This window comes from Artemia franciscana, chromosome 1 (assembly GCF_032884065.1).
Source record: "Artemia franciscana chromosome 1, ASM3288406v1, whole genome shotgun sequence".
NCBI lineage: Eukaryota > Metazoa > Arthropoda > Branchiopoda > Anostraca > Artemiidae > Artemia > Artemia franciscana.
In genome coordinates, this window is record NC_088863.1 from 70,735,646 (window position 1) to 70,761,132 (window position 25,487).

The 25,487-nt window shown below is 35.3% G+C and overlaps 1 protein-coding gene across 1 annotated transcript; it reads left to right on the forward strand.

Annotated features, from left to right (window-relative positions):
* The first annotated feature begins 7,546 nt into the window (after nt 1-7,546).
* On the forward strand, nt 7,547-25,163 carry LOC136033497 (xyloside xylosyltransferase 1-like). Its single transcript, XM_065714245.1, has 2 exons — nt 7,547-8,051; nt 22,308-25,163. Exons 1-2 carry the CDS (start codon nt 7,599-7,601, stop codon nt 22,983-22,985), a joined length of 1,131 nt encoding a protein of 376 aa, XP_065570317.1. The 5' UTR covers nt 7,547-7,598; the 3' UTR covers nt 22,986-25,163.
* The last annotated feature ends 324 nt before the right edge of the window (nt 25,164-25,487 follow it).

Here is a 25,487-nt window from a genome sequence, read left to right on the forward strand (position 1 = left end):
ATTGCAAATCCATTGTTGTGTATCGATATCATTGGGAAAATACCTATGCATGTAAACTTCCATATCCTTCAAATGATTAACTATAATTTTTGTTACAGGAGTATCTTTTTTTGAAATATTGTTACTAATTATATACTCGTCAGTAAATGGAAATATTTCGAGCGATCCACTTTCCGCTCTGTTCTTCCATATAGGAATTTTTTTTTAACAAAGGCCTCAAGTTTATTTTTTAAAGTAAACATATTAACGCAGACTCCCTGCATTGATAAATTCATATCATTGATTTTATCAAAAATATCTGCCAAATAGCATAGCTTGAGAAGCCATAAATTATCGTGAAAATAATCGGCCAAATTAGAATTTTGCTCTGTTAGAAATATAAGAACTTCATCTTTTAAAGTTGATAATCGTTTCAAACTTTGACCTCTTGATAGCCACCTAACTTCAGCAAGTAGCAATAAACTTGTATAATCCGAATCCATATCAATGCACAAATTTTTAAACAATCGACTATTAAGTGCTCGACTTTTAATAAAGTTAATGATTTTGACTGCATCAAAAAACACAGTGTTTAATTCTGGTGCAATTTTTTTTAACAACAAGTGCCTCTCAGTGAATCATACAATGTGTAAATGTAACATGATCATTTCCAGCTTTAACAAATACTGTAAAACCAAGATCTTGTCCGGTCATTGCTGCAGCACCGTCCGTGCACACACCAACACAATTTTTCCAATTTAATCCTTCTTTTTCAAAAAACTCATTTACTTTTTTATATATATCTTTTCCACGAGTATGACCTTCCAGAGGACGACAAAACAGTATATCTTCATGAATGCTTCCCTCATAAATGTATCTTACAAAAAGTAACAACTCTCCCATTTTTGAAATGCCTGTCGACTCGTCCAGTTGTATTGCAAACTTTGAGCTGTCTTTAAACCTCATAAGAAGCTGTTGAAATTGATCATTGCTAATGTCTGAAATTCTTTTGGACACAGTGTCATTTGATATTTATCATTCAAAGTAACATACTTCTCCAAATTGTTCTTTTCTTTATTTGATGTTTGCAAAAGACGTTCAAAATATTCTATTGGCTTTTTTGATAACGTTGCATGTTTAGTATTCAAATGTCGTTGCAGTTTTGACGGTTTCATGCTTTCTGCAGCCAAAACTTCTTTGCAAATTAAGCACACTGGTTGTTCTTCATTGTTGTGAGAAGAGCATGTGAAGCCATACTGCAAATACGATTCGTCATATTTTCTTTTTTTTTTGTTTTGCTAGAAGTCGGATTTGAAGCACTGCAACTTGGTTGTGACGGCGTGGCAGACTTATTAGTTGGAATTTTAATTAGCCATTTATCCATGATGCTTAAATAATAATTTAACAAAATGTAGTTGAACTTTAACGTAATAATTAAAAACACCAACTGAAAATTACACAGTAAATACACACATGTCACTACAAAGACAAAGCTCAGTCCAAACTGAAGTACAAACAGTATGTGTAAGCTGTAAGGCGACGCGGCGTCTGGGTACTTATAATCACTAAGTTATCTTGCAAACACTGACGCCGGCGGCCAGACATCAATGTCGAAGGTTCAGTTGAAAATCGAGGAGCGCGTTGTATTTATTATTTTAAATGCTACTTCCATATTTTCATTTATAGGCCCTACTGACAGTTTTGCATTGCCACGTTTTTCAAAAAAAAAAGTTATAATAAAACTACAATAGTATTTTGTATGATTTTTATTTGTATTTATATTTGTACGTAGTGTGTATACTAATTTTAAATTTTTATTTATAATGATTGAAAAGTATCAGATCTTTGCGACCCCCTTTCAGTAGTCTCGCGACCCCTCTGGGGGTCGCGACCCGCAGCTTAAGAAGCCCTGATTTAGAGCATTGATGTTTTATAATGATTCTAAATGTGCCACATTCCCTTAATTCAAAGCCATTTGCCAAAAGGTATGAGCCTGAGAAACTTAGCTTTACTGTAAAAAACGGGATAAATAACCCTCAAAAGGGTAAGTGACCTTGATGAAAATTACACCGCTTTACTTCAGCGCATAAAAGAACCATATTGGAGACGTTGCAATCCTCCGTCTCTAAAAATGCAAATTTTGTATTTCTTACAGGGAGAATGATTATGGGTGCGTGTTTATTTGTTTGTTTGATTTTTATTTCCCAAAGGGGGTAATTCTGAAGAAAGTTTCCTACAAGATTTGGAGGACACTTATTCTAACGAAAATTGAAAGTTCTAGTGTCTTTTTTTAAGGAAAAACTGTGCCACAGCAAAGTGGTATTTTTTGCTAGTTGATGTCGGAAAACCAAGCCCATAAGAGGAGAAATACTATCGAATGAAATATCTCTTATAACCAATCGATTTAGGATTGTCAAAAAGTTACATATCGGGCTTCCTTGTTTCAGAGGCAGTCATGCCTTGCTGTGGTGCAACCATTCCTAAAGGGTGCACACAGTCTATACAAAAAACGCCTCTTTCTTCTCGTAAGGTTCAAATAAGTTAAGCTTTTTGTGCTAAATGATATACAGTTATTACAGCCTTTTTCTGAGGTAAAAAGACCCATCATTTAACATTATATTATAATCCAAACCTTTAAGTTCCCATTCATACCAAGACATGAACCGAAAAAGACTGGTTTTCTATATGTTCCGGCCTTTTAAGGGTCGTTATCAACAGCCCAGCTGGCAACGTACAACTCACAACTTTGTGGATCTTTTCCATCAAGCTGCTCATACTATCTCACTGTCCTCTTCACGCTCTTTTTTGCGAGGTTAATATGTCTAAGTTGTATGGAAACTTTTTATCACAACTTAACTTTAGAGTAATAAGAAACTTTAGCATGAAGAGCAGGGTGTTGATGACGGGGTAGTCCTTTTTTTATACGAAATAATTTCTGTTCGTTTTAAATTTTAATGGTACTCCTTACTTATAGTTGAAGAAATTTGTATTTTATGGCACTTGGTAATTCCCAAGGGATATATAGCGACACAATTTCTGTCCTTTGGTCTGTCTGTCTGTTGGTCCCGGTTCTCCTAGTGTGGGCACTTCCAGATAAGCTAGGACAATGAAAGTTGGCAGACATATCTGGGACCAAACCAGATTAAATTAGAAATAGTCTCTTCCCTGATTTGACCATTTGGAGATAGGGGAACAAGCCAACGAGATAGCTGAGAAGAATTTTATTTGCCGATAAAACAAATGATTGTTCTTATTAAGTGCGGCTTGCTGGTCTAGGGGTATGATTCTCTCTTCGGGTGTGAGAGGTCTCAGGTTCCTGAACCACCCCGATCTTTACAAAAAGAAAATCCGAAACTAGACACGTGATCAATATAACGATCGCTGAGAGTTGGAAGGCATATCAGAGAAGGAGCCAAATTAAAATAGAAATAGTTGCTTCCCAGATTTGACCATCTGGGGGGGGGGGAGTAGAAGAACGGTTCATTCGGAAAAACTGAACAAAAACGAGGTATTTTTAAATTACGAACGGGTTATCAGATGTTAATGAAATTTGATATTGAGAAGTACCTAGTGTCTCAGAATTCTTATTTTAAATCCCGACCGGATCTGGTGAGATTGGGGGGAGTTGGAGGGGGAAACTGGAAATCTTGGGGAACGCTTAAAGTGGAGAGATCGGGATGAAACGTGGTGGGAAGAATAAGCACAAGTCGTAGTTACGTGATTCACATAACCGGACTAGATCCACTCTCTTTGGGGGAGCTGCAGGAGGATTTCCAGTGCTTTCTTAGGTCGGAACCTGAGTTTAGGTTCCGACCTCGTCACAAGTGTCATACGAGCTCTTGGCTCTTGGCCTCGTCACAAGTACAATTTATGCTCTTGGCTCTCGCTTTGTTTAATTTCTGATTGTTAATCAAATAATACCGGAAAATCCACGAGATACAAAAAGTGTACATGATTTTGAAGGCTGTGTGGCAAATCTAATCCAAGTGGTGATAAATAAAATAATTTTCCAATATGTATATAATTCAAATTAATCTTTGTTCTTGAATTTTCCAATTCTTTATGTGTCTTTGGTTGTTTTCCTTCCTTGTTTTACGCTCAATAATTGTAATATTCTATTATATGATATATTACTAATTATACCAAGAAAAAGTCCAACAAAAAGGAAGATAGAGATTAATTTATACTTCATCACTCCCAAGACCACCTTCTGATTTACCAGAATGTTAGCAAGAAGTTAAAAAATGTTTGCGTAAAAGTATGCTTTTTGATACATTAAGGACTTGTCCCCTTCCTCATTATGTAACAATCTATTGATGCTTACCCATTTAAATATCCCCCGGACAATTCCATCTTGGCTGGAAATTCCCTCCTCGAAATTCTGCCTGAAAAATTTCTCTTTAGCATACTTTCATTAGAAAAAGATTTGTTTTTTATGTAATTCCTGATCATTTCTCAAAATCCAGAAGGGTTGGTGCCCTGGAACAAAGCTGCATAATCTAAGTCTGTCCAGTCTAAGAAAGAATGAAAATATGAAAAAGGCTATTCAGCGCCCAAAGAAGAGGTGCATAATCTAAGCACATTCAATTTTGAAATATAAGCAAAACATGGAAAAGGCCTCAACTAAAGAAGGTTGAACAGATCGGTCAAACCCTCAAACCTAGAAGTGTTACTGTCCTAAGACGAAACCGCAGAATCTAAACCCATTCAATCAATCAAAAAAAAAAAAAAAAAGGCTTATAGGCCTATCAAAAGAAAGTTGAAAAGCACTGTCAAACCCTCAAACCCTAGAAGGGCTAGCATCCTAAGGAAAAGGCAAATAATATAAGGCTGTTAAATTGGAAAAATAATACATAGCAACAAATACCGTTCTGTCCGTATGCCCCTTAGAAATAGCTAAAAAAATACCACTCTGTCCATATCCCCCCTAAAAACAGCTAAAAATATCATTCTGTCCGTATGCCCCTTAGAAACAGCTAAAATACCATTATGTTCGTATATCCCTTAGAAACAGCTGAAAATACCATTCTGTCTGTATGCCCCCTACTTAATCTGTCCGGAACTTGTTTCAGTTAGAAACATCATTCCCTACGCTCACCGGGAAAAATGTAGTATTTATATTAAGCTTTATATTAAAAATATATTAAGCTAAATATGAAACATTAATCTTAATTTGTGAATTTGTTTTTCTCTCTAGCAAAGGCGAGAGAGATAGCCCTTCCTCCAATGACACCTAATATACAATAAAAAAGAACTTTGAGATAGATAAGACCAAATAGACTTGTTTCCTAAATGCATTCTATAAGAAGTTCCCAGAGTACATACTTCTGAAACTATTTTGTATTAAAGACAACAAGCTCTTCTGACGTAAGAAATTCGTTTAAAATTTTCTCTATTAATGAAGAATTATGAAACTTAACTTTATTTAAAAGATTTGCATCTTGAATCTGTTTTGAAATTTAAGATTCTGCATGAATAATTTCGATTTTCTAGACCTCTTTAGTCCCAGTTTCACATATTACAATTTGGGTTTATTAAAAAGGCCCTTTCACTAGCCCTGTCAATTTCCAATGAAATGAACACTTTTCGAAGTTTCTAGGACAACTTCGATACGAAGTGCCCTGGTCTAAACAAACAAAAAAGAAGAAAAATCAAGAAATAATATATTGTACCAACATCACCGTTTACTTAGGCAGCGCCTTTGCGCTGTCTATGGTTTCGTAGAAATTTGAACTGTTTTATTTGCAACTCCAAGGATAAATACCCCACGGACTCCTTTTTGGATAAATCCTAGATCGTTTAAGGCAAAGATTAAGAGATATGCGAAATTAAACTTATTTTTAGTGCCTAAGCTAGAGAATCTTTTTGTGAAATTCATTTGTCAAAATTTTCAAATCTAAAAGACGTAAGAAAATCAAGTTTTTGTTTACGTGGATTATGCAACATATTTTTGAAAAACTATTTCAAGCAAATTGGTTCGTGTTTTTTTCCTATATTTGTATAATTCTGAAGAACTAGCAATTTACTGAAAACTAAGCTTTCTTGAGTCATTTAAATAGTTGAAATCGCGTCGCAATGGCTATTCATCCCATGGATGGTAAAAAAAAACTAATGAAAGCTATATGAATTACTCTTTTAAATCCTACTGGGTACTTTAGGATTTCCCCGTTTCTATTCCTGTTAATTTTAATCAATTTTGTACTTTCAGTAAAGCACTAGTTCTTAAGAATTCTACAAAAATGAGGGAATACCACAATCCAGTTTTTTCGAAACATATCGTTCAAAAATATGTTGCACAAACCGCGAAGCAGTAAATTTTATTTAAGTTTCAACTTCACTCTTACTATCATCAGAAAAACTCAGTTTCTTTTTAATTGCTTTTATGTCTCGCTACAATTGCATATTATGAGAGTGACGGCATTAGTATGCTTATGCCATCATTGCTATGTGCAAAGGTAAAGATGACGCAATGATATGTACGTAGTGAAAAGAAACGTGAAGGAGCGGAAGTGCACCATGAATGGCACGGAAGTGGTATGGAACTCGCGTTAAGGTATGGTACAGTGGAAATATACCACACATTTTGTGACGAGGTATAACCTTTCAAAAGTATGCCCCACATGGTCAAACAAGTAGCTTGGATTTCTATGCAAGGTAGAATAATTTGGATAACCCCACAAAAGTAAACCTATTAATCTATTTCATAAACCTTTTTTTCTTAACCTTCTTAAACAACAAAAAACACCTGTAATTGTCAAAAGAATATAGTTTTTGCATGCTCTTGTAAATTTTGGCTCATTTTTCAGCTATGCTTATTGCAGGATCGTCACGCATCCAGCATCCAGGATTGTCGTTCGGGGGTGGGGGAATGGATTACACAAAAAAACTTCAACATTTGTTTTTAACCAAAACACTTTTACCTTTTGTAACGTTTTTACTAGTCGGACAAACATTTCAGGAGAGGGAGGGAGTAAAACCCTCTAACTCCTCCCCCTTTAATACGGTCTTGCCATCATTGTAAGCTCTTGGGAAATAAATAAGATCTTCTGCATCATAAGCAAATCCCCGAGTGCACCAATGAATCCACGGCTGGCTGTGGATGCTCTGCCTGCTAGAACTAGAGAGTAAACGGGAAGTCAATAACGAATCGTTAATAAAAAGCTTTGCTTTTTTACTTAGGCCCCTGTGTAATTGTCGCCCTTTGTACTTGGATGTATTTAAAACCAGATGATTTTCATTCAATTAAGACATTGCTACCTATTCACACAATTAAAGCGCTCTAGCTTATACAAACACACAATTTCACCGAAAAATTCACCCCCTCCAATGGTAAAAATTTCCCAGGGTCGTCCTTGAAACAATTTTTTTCACATCCACTTTAATTACTGTCTCTACTCGCGACAACCATTATACATTTAAACGGTTAAGCTCTCAAGAAACCCGATGACCAAAACATAAACGCTTTTATAAGATCCGTATAAATGCAAATTGACGAGTTGTAAAACAGGCAACAAAAAGCCAAAGGGCATACCAAATGCAGATGTGATACCAACCGGAGGCGGTGGGATCATAAACATCAATAAGTCTGTGAGAAGACCCCATTCAATGATGTGGTGCAAATGAAAAGAATTGTGAGAAAATGTTTTCTTCTATGGCTATTTCTAATCTGTGTAATTTCGTTCGGCATATTTCTTGGAAAAGTTGCCAAAAATTTGAAAATTACTAAATTATCGTTAGTGACCCAATGGAACTTATCTGACACAAATTACAATCTGCAAAATAAAATGGTTCAGAAGAACAGAGTGATTCCCATGGATTCAATATGGGAGGAACAAACGGTGTATTTAGGTGAAAATTTATTGAGTGAAAAAGATTACTTGGATATTGGAATAATATTTACAAAAATCACTGGAAATGGGGTACTTAAACATAAATATCAAACTCTGGTAAGATCTATTTTAAAAAATACGAGATCTCCTATACACATTCATCTAATTACGGATGACCAAAGTTTGCTGGCGGCACAACATGTAACGAGAATATTGGAGAATCAGCACAGAGTTCCTGTCAAGGTAATCTAATCCTCCTTAGTCTATTGTTTGTACAAAAAGGGGGATATTTATAAGCCTGGAATTGAGGTTACTGAGAAGGACACATGTTAAAAACAACGAATACTTCATAAAAGGAAGAAAAATTGTAGTTAGCCTTGACTCACAATATGGGATGCACCTAACCAGTTGAATTATCAGTATCAGTGACTGGCATTCACAGGAATTGTCTTTATCGCTGGCAAGTGCGATTTAAGGTTTTTAAGGTAACATATTTTGAAAGTGGTTCCCCTATACTTTACTCCCTCCCCCTTATTGTACCTATATATAGCCCAAATGATATATTTCCTTAATTTAGCCAACCAGTATTATAAGCCTAGGAGGCCAGATGGACACGAGGAAATATGTTAAGAATCTTACTCCATAATATGCAGAATAGTCATAGTTAACATTTTGCAGGGGGAGTACCTTTATCTTCACTTCTTTCCTTGTTTTTGCAGTTTTTCTAAGAAATTCTTGAATTTCTTAGAACCTATATATTTAGCGAGTATGTAAACCCACTCCCCTAATGTGCAAACATGTACCCAGAATTGCATCCTTAATCTAAATATAACATTCATTTGCATCACAAATAAACTTTACCCTCATATAGTCATATGGTAGATGTCTCATATGTGTTTTTCCGTCTCTTGATTTGTACACAGGTTTAAATAACGTTAAATGACGCATGCCAAAATACTACTACTACTACTACTACTAATAACTCATTACAGCACCAAGCCGCCTGAGGCCAACACAGCTACCCCAAAACGCATGGGAAATACGTAGTTTGGGCCATATATTTGCGGATTTAGGCGGAAGGGGAGGGGTAAAGTATAGTGGAAATGCTGTCAAAATATATTAAATAGAATTTTTCTACATTTTATGAAGAAAGAATTGTTTTCTTAACATGACTCCTTCTCAGTAGCCCTAATTCTAGGCTTAAAATATAACGGGACATCTCCTAATATTTCAAAAAAGTTATTCAAACATATGGGCGAAAAATTGAGGGTCATCACTTTTAAACCCTTGAACACCAGGGTGTACATGCCACACATGGAAGAAATAGGTTTGACATGGCGTGGCAAAATTGGGCTCCCAGTGGCAGGAGTGTGCTCAATCAGTGGAACAGCGGTGCTCTTAACTTTGCCAAAAAAAAACAACAAAAAGCAAAACCAATATTGCCATGTTCTCTATGAAGTTATTAAATAAGGAATGGAGGACAGGGGGGTTTAACGTAATTGTCGCGCCCGCACTATTGTGATTGAGAGTTTTGATTCTGGCAATGCATCGCATAGAGTAGGAAGTACTCCAATCGATTCCTATCAAATAAAAAAGCCACTGCGATCGTAATTGTGTCCCTGATTTCTCCTTAATGGTGCTGAATTTGGCCAAATGATTTATACTAAAGTTTTTGGATTTTGGATTTGAATTTATTTTCGAGCTTACTTTTAGTCAATAGGTGGTCCATAAAGCCAAAAAAAAAAAAAAAAAAAAAAAAAAAAAAAAAAAAAAAAAAAAAAAAAAAAAAAAAAAAAAAAAACAGTAGCAAACTTTTGTATACAGCTCAGGACTATATCAAACCCGATTAAGTGTGTGTGGGGGGGGGCTAGGACGCGATTGCGATATTAGTGATTATTATCTTTGGAAAGAGTGTTGAACTGGGCATATGGCTTTTTATCTAATTTGTTTTTTACAACATAAATTTACATTTTTTCGTTTTAATTAGGATTTTCGATAGGGGGAAAGGCCACAAAGGGTCAAGGGAAGCACACAGGGTTTAGACATGAACCACTTAAAATTCAGAATAAATATTATGCAGTGGTTTCCGCTGTTTTCAGTTTGGTATCTAAACAGAAATATTTTTTATTTGCCCCCTACCTGCTTTGGAGGAAAACCCTCCCCCCACCTTCCAAAACGGAATTATGTGCACATCTTGCCCATTGTCATGTTGTTTGAACTTGGACTGCTACGCCGTTTGTTGCCTTTTAAGACCCTTTGAGAAGTTTCACGTTGTGGGACTGTTTGCTAACTCTTTGCTAACAGTTTTTTGTTTAGACTGCAGAAAAGCCCCTTAAGTCTCGCAAACTTGTGCATAGCCGTGGGATACGCCTACTAAGCCAATGTGAAACAATTTTATCCTTTTTGGGACATGGAAGATGTCATAAAAAAGCTTAGAATTAAGCAAGAAAAAAGCAAAAATTAGCCATTATGTAATAGACCAATGGTTCTCAAACTGTTAAACGCGTAGCCCTTGGGGGTACGCAAACATTTTTAGGGGGTGTTAGACCGGCCAAAACAATACATTTTAAATTTATCACGACTGACAATTTATATTTTAGCTATTGTCTACAATGAAAAAAGACATAGAGGAAAATGAAAAAGTTTGTGATACCTTGAATGTGAAGGAAGATTTGTTGGTACTTGTGTATTATTCAGAACACAATCAATAAGTGAAGTTAGGTTCTTTCGTGAAACAAACTACGGTACAGGTACATTTTATGAGAAAATCCGGTTTCATAGCCACAAAGACAAAACTTAAATTCGTTTGCTACGCATAGTGATAGAAGATAGTGTCTGAACATGGATTTTGAAATGAAGAGTTGGGATTTGCCAAAGACTGAAAAAGAAGCAATTATATTTTTCCAGGGTAATGAGTTGTTGCCCACAACAAAACAGTGCGTCAATGGACACAACATGACTTTTTTGTTAAGTTTGGTTTCATTAGCTTTATCAAAAGTTTGGGCTATATGTTTGCAAATTGAGGGGGGGGGGGCGGGGTGCATTATATTAAATACCTAACCTAACCACCTCTATATATAAAATATATAATTAAAATGTACCGGCATCGTAGTTTGTTTTGCGAAAGAACCTAACTTCACTTATTGAGTGTGTTCTGAATAATACACAAGTATCGATTTGTTTTGTGAGGAAGAATTTGCGATAGAACTAAAAAAAAAATCAAAAATAAAATAAAAACAAAGTTAAAAAAAAGGTGCTAATAGTGTGGCAAATGAGTGTCTTAAACATGGTTGCTCTGAGGTTAGAAATAGGTTACTGAAGATTACGAATATGATTTTTGAAAAGGGGAAGTGCCTAAAGATTTTTAGGAAAACCTGAATTATACCACTGAAAACCTTAATTAAACCTTGACGTTTTCAAGAGAAGGTATAACAAATACCTCAGTGCTGGAAAGCACTTACCAGGACTAGTGACAAATCATCATCTGTGATGGAGCCGTGAAGCATGTAAAAAAAAAAAAAACTATAAGAAAGGTCATAAGAATGTGTTCGTAATTATCAAGGTCTTAGTCTCGTCCCTGTAGATAGCAAATTAATCAATAATATGATACTTTTTAGACTGAGATGCTATAGGCAAAGTTTTAAGAGAAGAACAGTGTGGTTTTAGAAAAGCTAGAGGATGTTTCGACCAAATTTTTACTCTTAGGTTAATAAAGAGAAGTATCATAGTTGTCAAACACCTTTGGTCCAAAGTTTTATAGATTATGAGCAAGCGCTCTATTCTGTTGATACTAGATCTTTAGCAAAGGTCTTATCCTTGTATGGTATACTAGACAAGCACATTAAATGCTATGTACGAGAATAAAACTGCTGCGGTTAAGGTAGGAAATGAGGTTAGAAGCTGGTTTTGTATTATATCAGACGTTAAGCATGGTTGTGTTCTATCCCCCTTTGTATGGATCATTTTGATGGACTTCGTCTTAAGGAGGACAGGAAAGGCAATGGGAGACCACGGAGTCCAATTGGGAGGAAAAATTTTCACGGACTTAAATTATGCTGATGATTTAAGCATCCTAGATGAAAGTTTGAGCAAAACGAATGAACTTTTGGAGGTTTTGCGAGTTTTGGGGGCTAGGATAGATTTGAAATTAATGTTAAGAAGACTAAATCACTAAAGGTAGGAATAAATGAAGAAGAAAAGGTGATGTTGGTTAACGAAAAGATTGATCAGGCAGGCAGCTTGACTTACCTTGGTAGTATTATTAGTTAAGATGATGGGAGCAGTGAAGATATTAAAAAGTAGAAATGCTAAGGCTCAGAGTGTTTTTTCATAGTTTTTCAAAGACGCCAGGAGCAGTGAAGATGATAAAAGTAGAATAGACAAGGCTCAGGTGTTTTTTCACATTTAATACAGTTTGGAAGAATAGGAAGATAAGTCTGCAAACCAAGATTAGAATATTGGAAGGTACAGTGATGATAGTGGTCAAATATGGCTTTGAAGCATGGGCGCTCCGAAAAGCGGATGAAGGTTTACTAGATGTTAATTTTAGAGAAATTGCCTACGGATTTTTCTGGGTACCTGGCCTACTGATTGTATTTCAAACAGTTGGCTGAGCGGAAAACGTGGTTCAATCCCGCTTTCTAGGGCTATGATGAGAGAAAGGTTGAGATGGCTGGGGCACGTTCTGCGGATGAAGAATGACCGATTTCCGAAAATTTTCCTTTTCTGCCAACCGTTTAGAGCTAAACGGAAAGCAGGTCGTCCTCATCTAGGGTGGGAGGATGTCATAAAAAAGGTTTAAAGGAAATGGGATCCTCCTGGGAGGGTGTAAAGAGCGGGACTTTCGAATAAATTGTGATGGAGGAGAAGCGTGCTTAGCTGTGCTGGTGTCAGGTGGCTTGGTGCTGCGGTGAGTTGTTATTGTTAGTAGTAGTAGTTTATATAGTACCGGTAACTGAGAAGAGGTACTTGAATTTTTTTGTGGGTAAAAAGGGGTAGCCTACAGTGTCTAAATAAGTTTGAGAACGAATGTTCTTGGCTATTTGCTAAATTTCATGTCTGCACTGTTCTTGGCTATTTGCTAAATTTCATGTCTGCTGTGATTCTAACCGTTTTTTTTTTCATGAAGTAGAGCACCATGGTCTACATTCTGAGAAAAGCGATTTCAACGCCATCCGATTGGGATTCCACGTTGTACTGAATTTTTTAAACTTTAAAAAGTTGGCCGTGATATAAGCCTAAAATCGGGGTTATTGAGAAGGAAATGTGTTAAGAAAACAAATCCTACTTCATATTGTGTAGAATAACTGTAGTAAACACTTTTTGACTGTAGTTCCACTATATTTTGCCTCTACCCCTAATGGACAAACATATAGTCCAAATTATGTTTCTCATGTGCCACTCTTGTTTCATCCTGTGTAGCCTACCGTAAATTTAATCAACGGTGACGAAATCAAGAAGCGGAAAAATACATGGGAGATATATAACTTGGGCTGTATATTTGCACATTAGGGGGAGGGGGAGAGTGGAGGGAAAAGTGTAGTGCAATTGCAGTCAAAATATGTTAACTGGAATTGTTCGGTATGTTACGAAGTAAGACTTGTTTTCATTTTCAACAGTCCCAATCCCAAGTTTACACCGAGCCCGTTTTTCCTGGTATCACTCTAAATCTGAAAAAGGAAAATGTGAAATCTCAACTTCTATATTGCCAGCTAAGGCAATTTCAGTCGGAGAATTTAAACCGCTTATTCAAAGATGGAATGGCGATCCATTTACACAAAAGAGAGACGATAAATTCAATTTTTTTTTTACATTTTCATTGCAAGAGTTGGTAAATTCCTGGGGGTCTACTTGTCCTGGTGATTCATCCTCTTCTATAACAATTGCATGACTCATTGCTACTTGAAATTCCTGGGACATGGTGGTAAATGAAATTTTATCATTCCCGTACAGGAATGTAAAATTCCTGTCCGGGAATGTAAAATTGAAAAGATCGTCGTTCCTTCTTTTCGTTGGTTGTAAAATGGTCAACTAATAGGTCAGATGAGAATGACCTACCAGTCCCGAACAAAAAAGGTTTTTCTTCCGTCCAGTTGTTTGCTAACAATATTAGCTAAAAGTTTTGGTAGGATGGCGAAACACTATTGTTGGGGAAATTGTTTGCTAACAGGTTTATGTTTAGACTGCAGAAAAGCTCCGAAAATCTCGCAAATTTGTGCATAGCCGTGGGATACGCCTACTTAGCCAATGTGGAACAATATTATCCTTTTAGGACATGGGAAATGTCATAAAAAAAGCTTATAATTAAGCAAGAAGAAGCAAAAATTAGCCTCAATCTGTTGTACGCATACTCCTTGGAGGTACAAAAAAATTTTTAGGGGGTACGTGCCCGGCCACCAAAAAATGAAACAACTATTTAACTCTTGAACTGGCAATATTATTTCTATTTTAGCTATGGCTCACTTTACCGATGTACAGTTGCAAGAAAAGATATAGAGGAAAATGAAAAAGTATGTGATACCTTGGATGTGAAGGAAGATTTTCTTTGTGAGGAAGAATTAGTGACAGTACTAAAAGGGTTAAAAAATAATAAGGTTAAAAAGTAAATCTGACAAAATGGGTAATTTAAAAAGATTGGAGGCAACTAGCCCCCCCCCCCCCCTACTTCTCCCCAAAGTCATCCGATCATAATTTCTAGACACCAATTTTGTTCAGCATAGTTGATGGGTCATTGGAGGGTTTTATCGCTCATAGCCCCTGGGGAAACAGCTGTAAGTTGTGAAATTCGTCGATTGTTTACAAATAGTCTATTCTTTATTCAAGTTTCTTCATTAAAATATTGATAAACTGTAGAATTTTATATTCTATATTATATTTTATTATATTTATTATTATGTTTATTATATTAAATTAATATTTATGATGGGGAGCGTAGCTCATATACCAACGAGAAAAACAACAAAAACAAACAACAATTCACCTTATTACTAAGACAAACAGACTATTCTAACCTGTATTATTAGAATGTTTACAGGGAGCTAAGTCAGCCTCCCCCCTGACACTTTTCCACCATCCTTATAATGTTAATAGTCGCCACACCGTACTGAATACGCCCTTATATGGATAGAATGCTTCGTCCCCTTCCCTGTCACTTTCGATTGATTAATCTTCATTGCAACTGGCTGCCTGGATAATCCAAACAGTTCCTTACAATCTGAATGAGCATTGCTCCCTCTCTTGCCACTTTTCCAATGTCGGTCCTTATAACAAGAATAATCAGTGCTCCCTCCTTTGGCACTTATCCATCGTCCTTATAATGGGAAAGGTCAGAGCACCCTCCGTTGGCACTTTTCCACTTTTATTATGTTAGGAATGATCGGAAAACCCTCTATTGGCACTTTTCAACCGTCCTTAAAATAGGAATATTCATCGGTTCGTACCCAAACACGTCCTTATAACAGGAATGCTAGTTGCCCCCTAGCCAATAGATCCTTATAATAAGAATGACCGTCACCCCATACTTTTGTTATCTCAGGTCGGTATGGGGTAATCCGAATACGTCCTTCTAGCAAGAATGGTCGGCGCTCCCTCCCTTCGTACTTTTCCAAGATATTTTTGTCATGTGTTGTTGGCATGGAATAACCCTAATACGGAACGAATGCCATTTTATGTCTACTGATTAATTATGTGTGCTAAATCGCAAAAATCTTATTATGTTCTTCTCTCATATCTACTAATCTCAAACCTTCTCTGTCTAAGAGATCTTGTCATCCTTTACAAGTAGGAGACTGTTTTATGTTTTATTGGTGTATCATATTACCATTTATCTACTCAGAACTGACAGACTGGTGTTCTTGATTCTATTTGTAATTATTCCCCACATAGATACCGTGTACGAGGATTCTAGGCCTCCGGTAGAAAAAATGAAAAAAATGAGAATGCCACCCTAGATTTGAGCAAAACCCTTTATTTTATCTTCATTAAGTAAGACGACAATAGGTTAATTTTTGGATTCTGTAAAGCAAGGCTATATCCAGAATTTTTGTTCGGGCAGTACAGACTCTAAAAATAACAGAAATATCCCCTGTGGCACATCTTAGCCAGTGACACTCAATATCCCGTCGATCATTGTGGTCGAAGGAAGTGCGGCGCTTCCTGGCCCATAACACTCCGTCTCTTGTGCCCATCTTGGTCCTTGGCACTCTGCAGCCCATGCCCCTCAGAAAAAAACATCACAATCAAGATTCCCCATGAACCTCTGGCCTTCCATACCCTATGCCCATGGCACCCAATAAAACATAACCATCTAGATTTCCCATGACCCTCTGGCCCCCATTACCCATGTCTTTTGAGCCCCTGCTCCCGTGTCCCTAGGTTCATCTCCTCTCCCCCCAAAAAAGAGAAAAGTCTTTGTCTTAACGGAATTCATGTTAGATCTGTTTGTGCAATGACAGTTCACGCAAGTCGAAACAAAAAAGAAACAAACCTAGTTGTACTGATTCATGCCAGCTAATTTTTTGTCTTTTTCAAGACAACAGAACGAGTTTTTTCTTAACGACATCCACGTAAGGTTTTTCGTATAGTGACAGTCCACGTAAGAATAAATATTTAAAAAACAAACCGTACTGATGTACTGGTTCGTGACAGTGACATTTTTCTTTTTCAAGATAACGGAATGAGTTTTCTTTTGCAAACAATATTCCCGTAAAGTTTTTCTTTGCAATATCATTCACGTAAGGTGAAACATTAAAGAAAAAACCTAGTTGCGTTTATCAAACTCTTGGGAACATCTTGCGTTGCATTATCAAATCTTGCCTGGTATTACCAAATTTTGTCAAGTATTATCAAAATCTTACCTGATATTAGCAAAATATTTTCTAGTATTATCAAAAATTGTTTAATATTATCAAAATCTAACCTGGTGCCCGGCACGTACGCAGGGGGGGGGGACTTCGGCCCCCCCCCAAAAAAAAAATGTGAAATGCTTAATTTCCCCATGGTTTCTCGGAATTTCTGGCAAAAGTTGGACATTTATTAAGAATCTAGATACATGTGTGAAGCCTTTTTTTGGGAGATTTTACAGCAAAGCAATTATCCAGTCAAGTCGTTGCCCAATTATTAACCCATTTTCTGTACCCTCTTTGAACTTTTTACCCTCTTTGAAGTAATTAGCAATTATACTGTTATTTTTTTTGTAAAGAGAGTTTGCTTTCCACAGCAAAATAGAATTATCCTTGATATTAGGGCGTTTATCCCCCCCTTGATGGTTTTGCCCCCCCCCCCCCCGACAAAAATTCCTACGTACGTGCCTGCCTGGTGCTATCAAATTGTATCTGGTATTATCCAAATCTTGCCAAGTATTACCAAAATATTGCGTAGCATTATCAAAAAAGTGTATGGTATTATCGAACATCTCACGTTGCATTATCGAAGTCTTGCCTTGTATCAAAAAACCTTGTCTAATATTATCAAACTCTTGTCAGTTATCATGAGAATCCTCTTTGATATTATCAAAATTTTAAAAGATATTATAAAAATCTTGCGTGGTTTTACCAAAACCTTACCATATTTGGCAAAATACATTCTAGTACTATCAAAAGAGATCTTGTATTATCGTGCATTATTAAAATATTGCCTAGTATCTTGTCTTGCTTTGCATCATCAAAATCTTGCCTGGTATTACCAAACCTTGTCTAGTATTATCAAAATTTTGTCTGATGTTATGAGAACCATCTCACGTATTATCAAAATCTTGCAAGTTATGAACCGAATCTTGCATGGTATTATCAAAATTTACCTGATATTAACAAATATTTTCTAGTACTCTCAAAACCTTTGTGATATTATCGAAACCAAACATGGTCCTATCGAAATCGTGTGTGATATTATCAAAAATCTTGCCAAGTAATACCAAAATCTTGCGTGATATTATCTGAAATTTAACTGATTTTAAAATAACATTTTCTGGTACTATAAAAACCAGTCTTATATTATCAAAATCGAGCATGGCTCTATCAAAATTGTGTACTTATTATCGAAATCTAGCTAAGTATTACCAATTTCTTTCGTTGTATTACCAAAACCTTGTATGATAGGACGAAAAATTCTACGTTTGATTGTCAAAATCTTACCTAAACTCTTGTTTAGTATTATCAAAACCCTGTCGAATATGACAATCCTCTCTGGTATTATCAAAGCCTTGAAGAAACAAAGAGAGAAAACTCAATGAAGAAAACAGACATTACTTCGGCCTGTATCGAAAAGACAAAAAAAAAACAACGCGGATATTTCGCCTCTATAAAAACGAGGCTTCTTCACCGTAAAATAAACAAAGATTAAAAAATTGTAACAAACTAAAAACACATAAAAAAAACACCATCAATATTAAACTACAATTTTCGCAACTGACCACTTGGGTTACTGTTCCTACTAGAGTTACTTCAATTAAAGTACTAAAACAACTGAAATATCCTCATCGTTTTGTTTTGTCTTTCGCTACTAGCCGAAGTCTCGTTTTGTCTGTTTTCTTCATTGAGTTTTCTCTCTTTGTTTCTTTTTCATGGCTGGCCAGTTCAGCTTCAGATCCTTTCGTTTATCAAAATCTTATATGGTATTATCAAAATCTTGCCTGATATTAACAAAACATTTTCTGGAACTATCAAAACTTGTCTTATATTGTCAGAATCAAGCATGGTGCTATCACAACTGTGTCTAATATCGTCAAAATCTTGTTAAGTATTACCAAAATCTTGCGTGGTACTATCAAAATCTTGTCCGATATTATGAAAATCCTATTTGGGGGTATTGTCAAAATCATGCAAGTTAATAAAAAAAATTTGTGGGATATTATCTAAATATAGCATTTTGCTATAGAGTCGTGCCTGGTATTATGAAAATCCTACCTGATGGATGTCAACGTTTAAAATGAATAGAACCATTGTTGATAAACTTTAAAAGACAACATTAGAACTGATAATAGAATTTCATTCGTCACTGTAACTTGACAACCATCATGTAATACCGCCAACTTAACTAAACTATCCTAACTTAAAAGTGATAAACCTAACGCAACCTAAATTAGTCTAACTTAGAGGTTTCATGAAGAAATTTGTTTCCTTTTTGGGGGGGGACTATTTTACGAGTATAGATTTTTACAGCTGGGGGAGTGGGCATTAGCCAGACTCTTGTTTGTAGTTATTTTTTGTTCGTTTTAAGCTTGATTTGCGTATTGAATTTGAGTTTTATTCGTTTTAAGATTTATTTACTCATTTATATTAGTAACTTTTGTATGTTCGTTTTGTATGATTGTTTACTTAATTTCTGTTCGTTTTGGGTTTCATTTATTCTTTAAAGGTATAGTAATTTTGTTTGTTTGAATTATTCTAGGAACTTAGTTCTCCTGATCTTAAGTTTAATACGGTCTTTACTTTTCTTTGAAAAACTTCTTTTTCGGAAAGTTTATTTTAAGGTATGTTAAAATTAAAGGAAGAACTTAAGCCTTGTTGTATGATGCTGTAAGAGACAGAGAGTAAAAGCAGAGAAGATTGGGAGACGTGGAAGCATTTCAACCTGCACAAAATATTTCACAATCCCTCGAAAAAAATTAAGTTCTCGATTTGTACCTTGTTTTCTTGATCACTTCTTCTAAAACAAATTTTTTTTTCATTTGAAAGTCAAGAGCAATATTACACCCCTTAGAACGAACAGAAATTATCCCGTATATGAGGGGGACTGCCCCATCCTCAATCCCTTGCTCTTCACATTAAAGTTGTTTAGTGCTTTAAAAAACCGTCTTATTCCAATTGAATGACCATTGTGTTCCACGATTCGTTCATTAGGCATTGGAACAAAACATGAGCGAAAGAGCGAGGTATTGAGGAGAGGGCAGTCCCCCTCATATACGGAATAATTTCCGATCTTTTCAAGTTTTAATATTGCTCCTTACTTTCAGTAAAAAAACATATACTTTTGATTGGATTTAAGGACGTTTTTCAAATAATACCAGGAAATACCCCTACTCGGTCCATGAAAAATATCTCCTACCAAAAAATTCTCTCCTTGCCTGAAAAACTCCATCCTTGCTGAACATTTTCTGCGGATAAGTCCGCATGGAAAATCCAATTTACCTATTTTGTTTGAAAAAAAAACATAGTTTTTATTTTATTTCTCATCATTTTTCAAATCTTGATGGATTTCCCCTCCGTAAAAAATCACCCCCGATGGGAGTTTCACCCGCGGGAAATTGTCCCATTGGAAATTCCTTCACGGAGAGTTTATCTCGTGGAAAATCCCTCCCCTCATGCAAAATACCTTAAACAGTTCCAACCCTCCTGAAAATCACCCCTTGAGCATCACAGGTAAAATTGAGTCAGTAAGACAAATAACATAAATATCGTATTTGGAATTCTGGCAAATTTACCCCTAGCAGAATGTCTCCTTGATAGTTCACCCCTGGAAGTTTCCCTCCCCACAAAATATCCCCCCTTATTATGTCTATACATCCCAATAACAAATACTGTATGTAAACAATGGCCAAAATCTATCACTCACAGTCCTTTCCCCAGAGACTGAGGGGGGGGGGGTTCAGGTCCTCTTAAGAGGCATAGTGGTTGGGCCTTTCAACTATGCGGAACATAATGGTTATTTCAAAATTTTAATCAGATAACTTGGAAGTCCTCCAATCTTTTTGGTCACTTACAAAAGGCTGTTGAAACTTTTAATTTCCGTTCAAATTGAGCCCCATCCCGATCGGACCATTGTTTCAATGCGACCACCCCCATGGGAAAAGAAAATGAACAAAAAAACACGCACCCGTTTTCTTTCTTCTTGCAAAAAAAAAACAAAAAAAAAAAAGACAAAATTCCACAATTTTGCAGATGGGAGCTGAAATCTCAAAAGCAGGGTTCTCTGATACGCTGAATCTGATGGTACAATTTTCATTAACGTTCTTTGACATTTTTTTTTTTTTTGGGGGGGGGGGGCTTCTCCTTTTTCAAATATCACGCAAATTCTGTCAGGCTCATAGCGTTTGCTGGGTAACATTAAACTTTATGAATTTTATGTTCTTGGAATCGGAAAAAAAATAATTATTTTTGTGTATCTATTGTAGTCAAATTTCGTTTTTGGGCCGAATAGCTCCGTGCTTACAGATCCTTACCACCAACTGTTTTGTATTTACAAATCCAACTGAACTGAAAAAATTGCAGGCTCTTATCTAAAATAAATTAAGCTATCCCATTTTTCGAAGCAAAGGTTTATATATTTCTGTAATAATAATTGGTCTCTAGTTTTTCTCTGGGCGATTATGAGTGTATTCCTCAGGTTCCTTGTCAGTAAATTTCCTGTCAGACAAAGGGAACACCCCCAAAAAGTCATTTAATCCTGCCGGGAGCAAATGAATCCAACTTAACAATGAAACGACAGACTGGCGCCTAGACTGTGATATGTAAACCTCATTTTCGATCCATCGTCTGTACTGAGACAGTCTAGTAAGTCGAAGGAGGAAGCCAGATTGAAATTAGCTTATATTTCATTTAGGGCTTTTGAATTAAAATCAAGTTGCCATCAATCCATGTTTGACCTTTTACTAGTCAATTTTGTTGGTTGTCCCAACTTCTTCCCTCTTTACCTGCTTATATAGTCGGTTTGTACTATAAAAAAAATGTTTTAGCTATTATTGACTTTAATCTTCGAGTGATTAAATACATTTCTTTTTTACTTTCCATTCTTTTTTTCATAAAGAATTAAAACATTGTTCTAAAATACATTTTGTCTTTAGTTTGAAATAACAGTTCAATACACACTCTTCTGTTTCTCCTTGGGGTTGAAAAGCCGTATCTAAGGGGGGTTATTCTTCCCATCCTGCATGCAAGTATGAATAGAAAATGAATACGTTGTTATACTTCAAGTTTGGAATGTATATTAATATATAAAATCTATCAGAATAAATCAACCCCCCTTCTCCCACCAAAAAGTGAAAATACCATGTATCGGTACTTGTTAACAATACGGAACACACCCAAGGAGTGATGTTAGGTTAATCGCAATGAAGTATAACCTTCACATAACCTTTGGTTAATATCTTATATATATATATATATATATATATATATATATATATATATATATATATATATATATATATATATATATATATATATATATATATATATATATATATATATAAGTTGTTTGTTTGTTTGTCTGTCTGTCTGTCCGCATATGACGTCTGAATTATTTCATCATATACCAATTCAAAAACGAATGTATTCAAGCCGAAGTAGCTGAGTTGGTAAAGCGTTATTTTCCCGGTTCTAGGTCCGAGAGGTTCCAGGTTCGAACCTTGGCTTTAGCATTAATACAAAAGAAGAAAAAAAAAACTAAAAAAGGTAAAAACTACAAAAAAACTAAAAAGTAATGGAAGTATATATCGTTACCTTAGTTTTTGTACGATTCACCCCTCCACTTTTACGATGAAAAATAATTTGCCTTTTTTTCTAGGTCACACCCTATTTCCTGCAAGATATCGCTCAACAAGTAAAAGATGTCATAAGCATAATGCAAGCACATTTCAGTGCAAAACCAGGCGCCTATTACGCTGATGCCCTATTTTTCATTTCTCTCGCTTTTTATAAAGCAGCCCCTTCAACTTTGAAGAAAATCGTTTTCATCGATGTAGACTGTAAAGTTGTCACCGATATTAGAGAACTTTTCCTTCATTTTTCGCAGTTTCAAAAAGATAATGTGATAGGCCTTACCCACGAACTTACCCCTGTGTACAGACACGTGCTTCATACTTACCGTGCAAAACATAACAACACACCATTTGGAGGGCCACGTAAAAATGGTTTCCCAGGCTTTAATAGTGGTGTTATTCTAATGGATTTGGATAAGCTAAGAAGTTCTGTTGAATATGCCTCTTTGCTAAGTAAAACTGTGATTGATGTTTTAGCTGCTAAATACAACTTTAAAGGACACTTGGGGGATCAGGACTTTTTCACCCTCACAGGATTTGAGTATCCTGAACTCTATTACGTGTTGCCATGTGAATGGAACAGACAACTTTGCCGATGGTGGGAACATAGGGGATATGAGGAAGTGTTTGAAAGTTATTTTGAGTGCTCAGATAAGACGAAGATTTATCATGCTAATTGTAACTCGGAGTTCCCCGACTTTTGACAAGTTGAAATGGTTTATGTGGGATTGTTCTGACTCTCATTTTTATTTGTTGTTTCCCTGTTCCTCTGACTGTTTAATTAGCATAAATCTAGATGCGCAACAATACAATGACGTCAATCTCAGGGAGGGCTGATGCACCCAGATCCTGCCCCCGGTTTTATAAAATAGCCTTTTTCGGTATTTAATCGAAAACTGCCATTTTATTGTATTTCCATAGGATATATTAAAAACCAAAAAACAATTACTCCCCTTATATTTTGAAAAAATCACACAATTTTGCGTTCTGCTAATTTTCGCGAGTGGACGTCACTGCAACACTATTCCTTTTTAATCAACACAGTATGTGTCAATCAGGAGGCAATTGATCATTGTGATATAACAAATAACAAGAAAGATTGAAAAATCATTTTTGTGCGCGAAAGATGGGTTAATGGACATTTAATTCTGACTTTGTTGAAATGTCTTTAAATTAGTCAGCCAGCTTAATTAGAAAATCCAATTATTTATTTCTAAGAAAATATTAATGACCAAACCTGTTTTGTCATTTTATGACACTGATCATCAAATTTGCACAAACTAATAAACAGCGTAAAACTTGGAGTAAAGCAAGGGTTTTCACGTTAAAGTTTATGCGAAGAAAAAATGGCTAATCGACTTGACTACTGAATGACCCTTATATAAGTACGAGAGATGTGTTTATTTAAAAAAAAATAGTATTTACTATCCCTACAGATATGAAGGTAAAACAGAAATCCATAGAAAAAAAGAATGAGATTCATGTTATGACCTAATTCCTGTAAACTACTTTTAAGAAAACGATAGGGTCTTTTTTGAATATACCTCACTTTGTTTTATCTTTTAAACATAAATTGGGAAAATAATTTGTTAATAAGAATGGTAAGACAAATATATATGAATTTGTCTGGAGTATAGTAAAAAAAAACAACAACAAACAATTTTATGAGAAATTATCAGGATAATATTTATATTCTTTTGTTTTTTGGTGGGGGGGGGGGAGATCTTGAAGTTTGCAGCATTCCTCTGGATACATGCTTGACCATACCTGCACAATGTTATACTTGGGAGGGTGGCTGTCCTTTGCACATTAAGGACTAATATTTTTCGTGTGGGTTGTGGCATAATGCTTCTTTTAACAGTGTTTATATTTTTTCGAATTGTTCTCAATACTTTCCTAAAACGAAAGGTTCTTTAGAGGATTGGCCTTCTCTATGACACAGGATATAATTTTTCTTATTCACCTGACTTTGTATATATTTCGCATCAGTCTTAAATATTTCTTGTGAAATGAACAAAATATACATCCCCCTGGAGAGTTTGAAATGTTGTCTTTAAAAAAGGTTCGATTGTTCTAATTTTAGTGCCAGTAGTTTTTTTTATTTATATCGGTTTTAATCATTGTCCCAATTTGAACATTGAAACAATCATAAGTTTGATCTCATCTTTTGTGTGCCATCTATTTTATTTAAAACGTTTCTCTTTTTTTTAATTGGAAGCTTCTGTGGTTATGCCTCTGAACACATGTTGTACACATTTTTTAACGCAGGAGAAGTTATCGACATTACCCCGTTAAAGACAATTCATTTAGGCTCCCCCTCATCATATTTTATTTGCAAAATAATTTTGTTGTTATTTATTTATTATATTTCTATTGTTCTGTTTTTCGTTGAAATTGGTAAGAACCTTACCTTGTAAGCTCTGCTTTTGGTAAACTACGAACTGTTTTTCTGCTTGTTTTGCATTCATTTTTTTTCTTCATTCGATTTTCTTCATTTTTGTATTTATGTTTTTAGTCAATTATTGTACTGAAACTATTACTAGGACCACAAATAGGACTGTGAATTGTTGAGAAGAAGCATTCACTTGAACCGAAAATTTATCCTGCTCATATCTTGAAAATTAGGAGTTGGTTTTATTTAATTTTTCTTTCATTTTCATGGTTTAATCACCGCTTTTTTTTATTTATTTATTTTGGGGAATAGGCCATGACCTTAAACAAGACTTACGAATTTGAACTTTAAAAAGTATTCTCTGTAGGATATCTGAAAAATTGTAATGCTTCCCAAATATCAACTAGCCTTTAGAATTATAGCTTTTTTCATGTATTCTCGAAAGTTAAGCTTACTGTTATATTGATTTACGAATAAATCTATCAACATATGGCAGTATTTTCAAAATATTTGTGTAATTTACGAAATACAAAATTTGGTAAGGATACGAAGCTCCTAAAGTTCTAAGAACTTGTTGTTTCGTTTTACCCTATAATACTGATTACTTTATTTCGATTTTGTATTTATCTCAACAGTAGCGGTTCCGTTCTCTCTTGAACCTGGGGCTAAATCTTGATTATCACCTCATCCTCTCTCATATAGTTTTCAGGCTTAATTTTAACCAGAAGTTTCATTTATTAACAAAAATATTTTCGATTTATAAATTAATTTGTAAGTTTTTTAATTTTTTGTTGAAAGTATTCAGCATTATTAA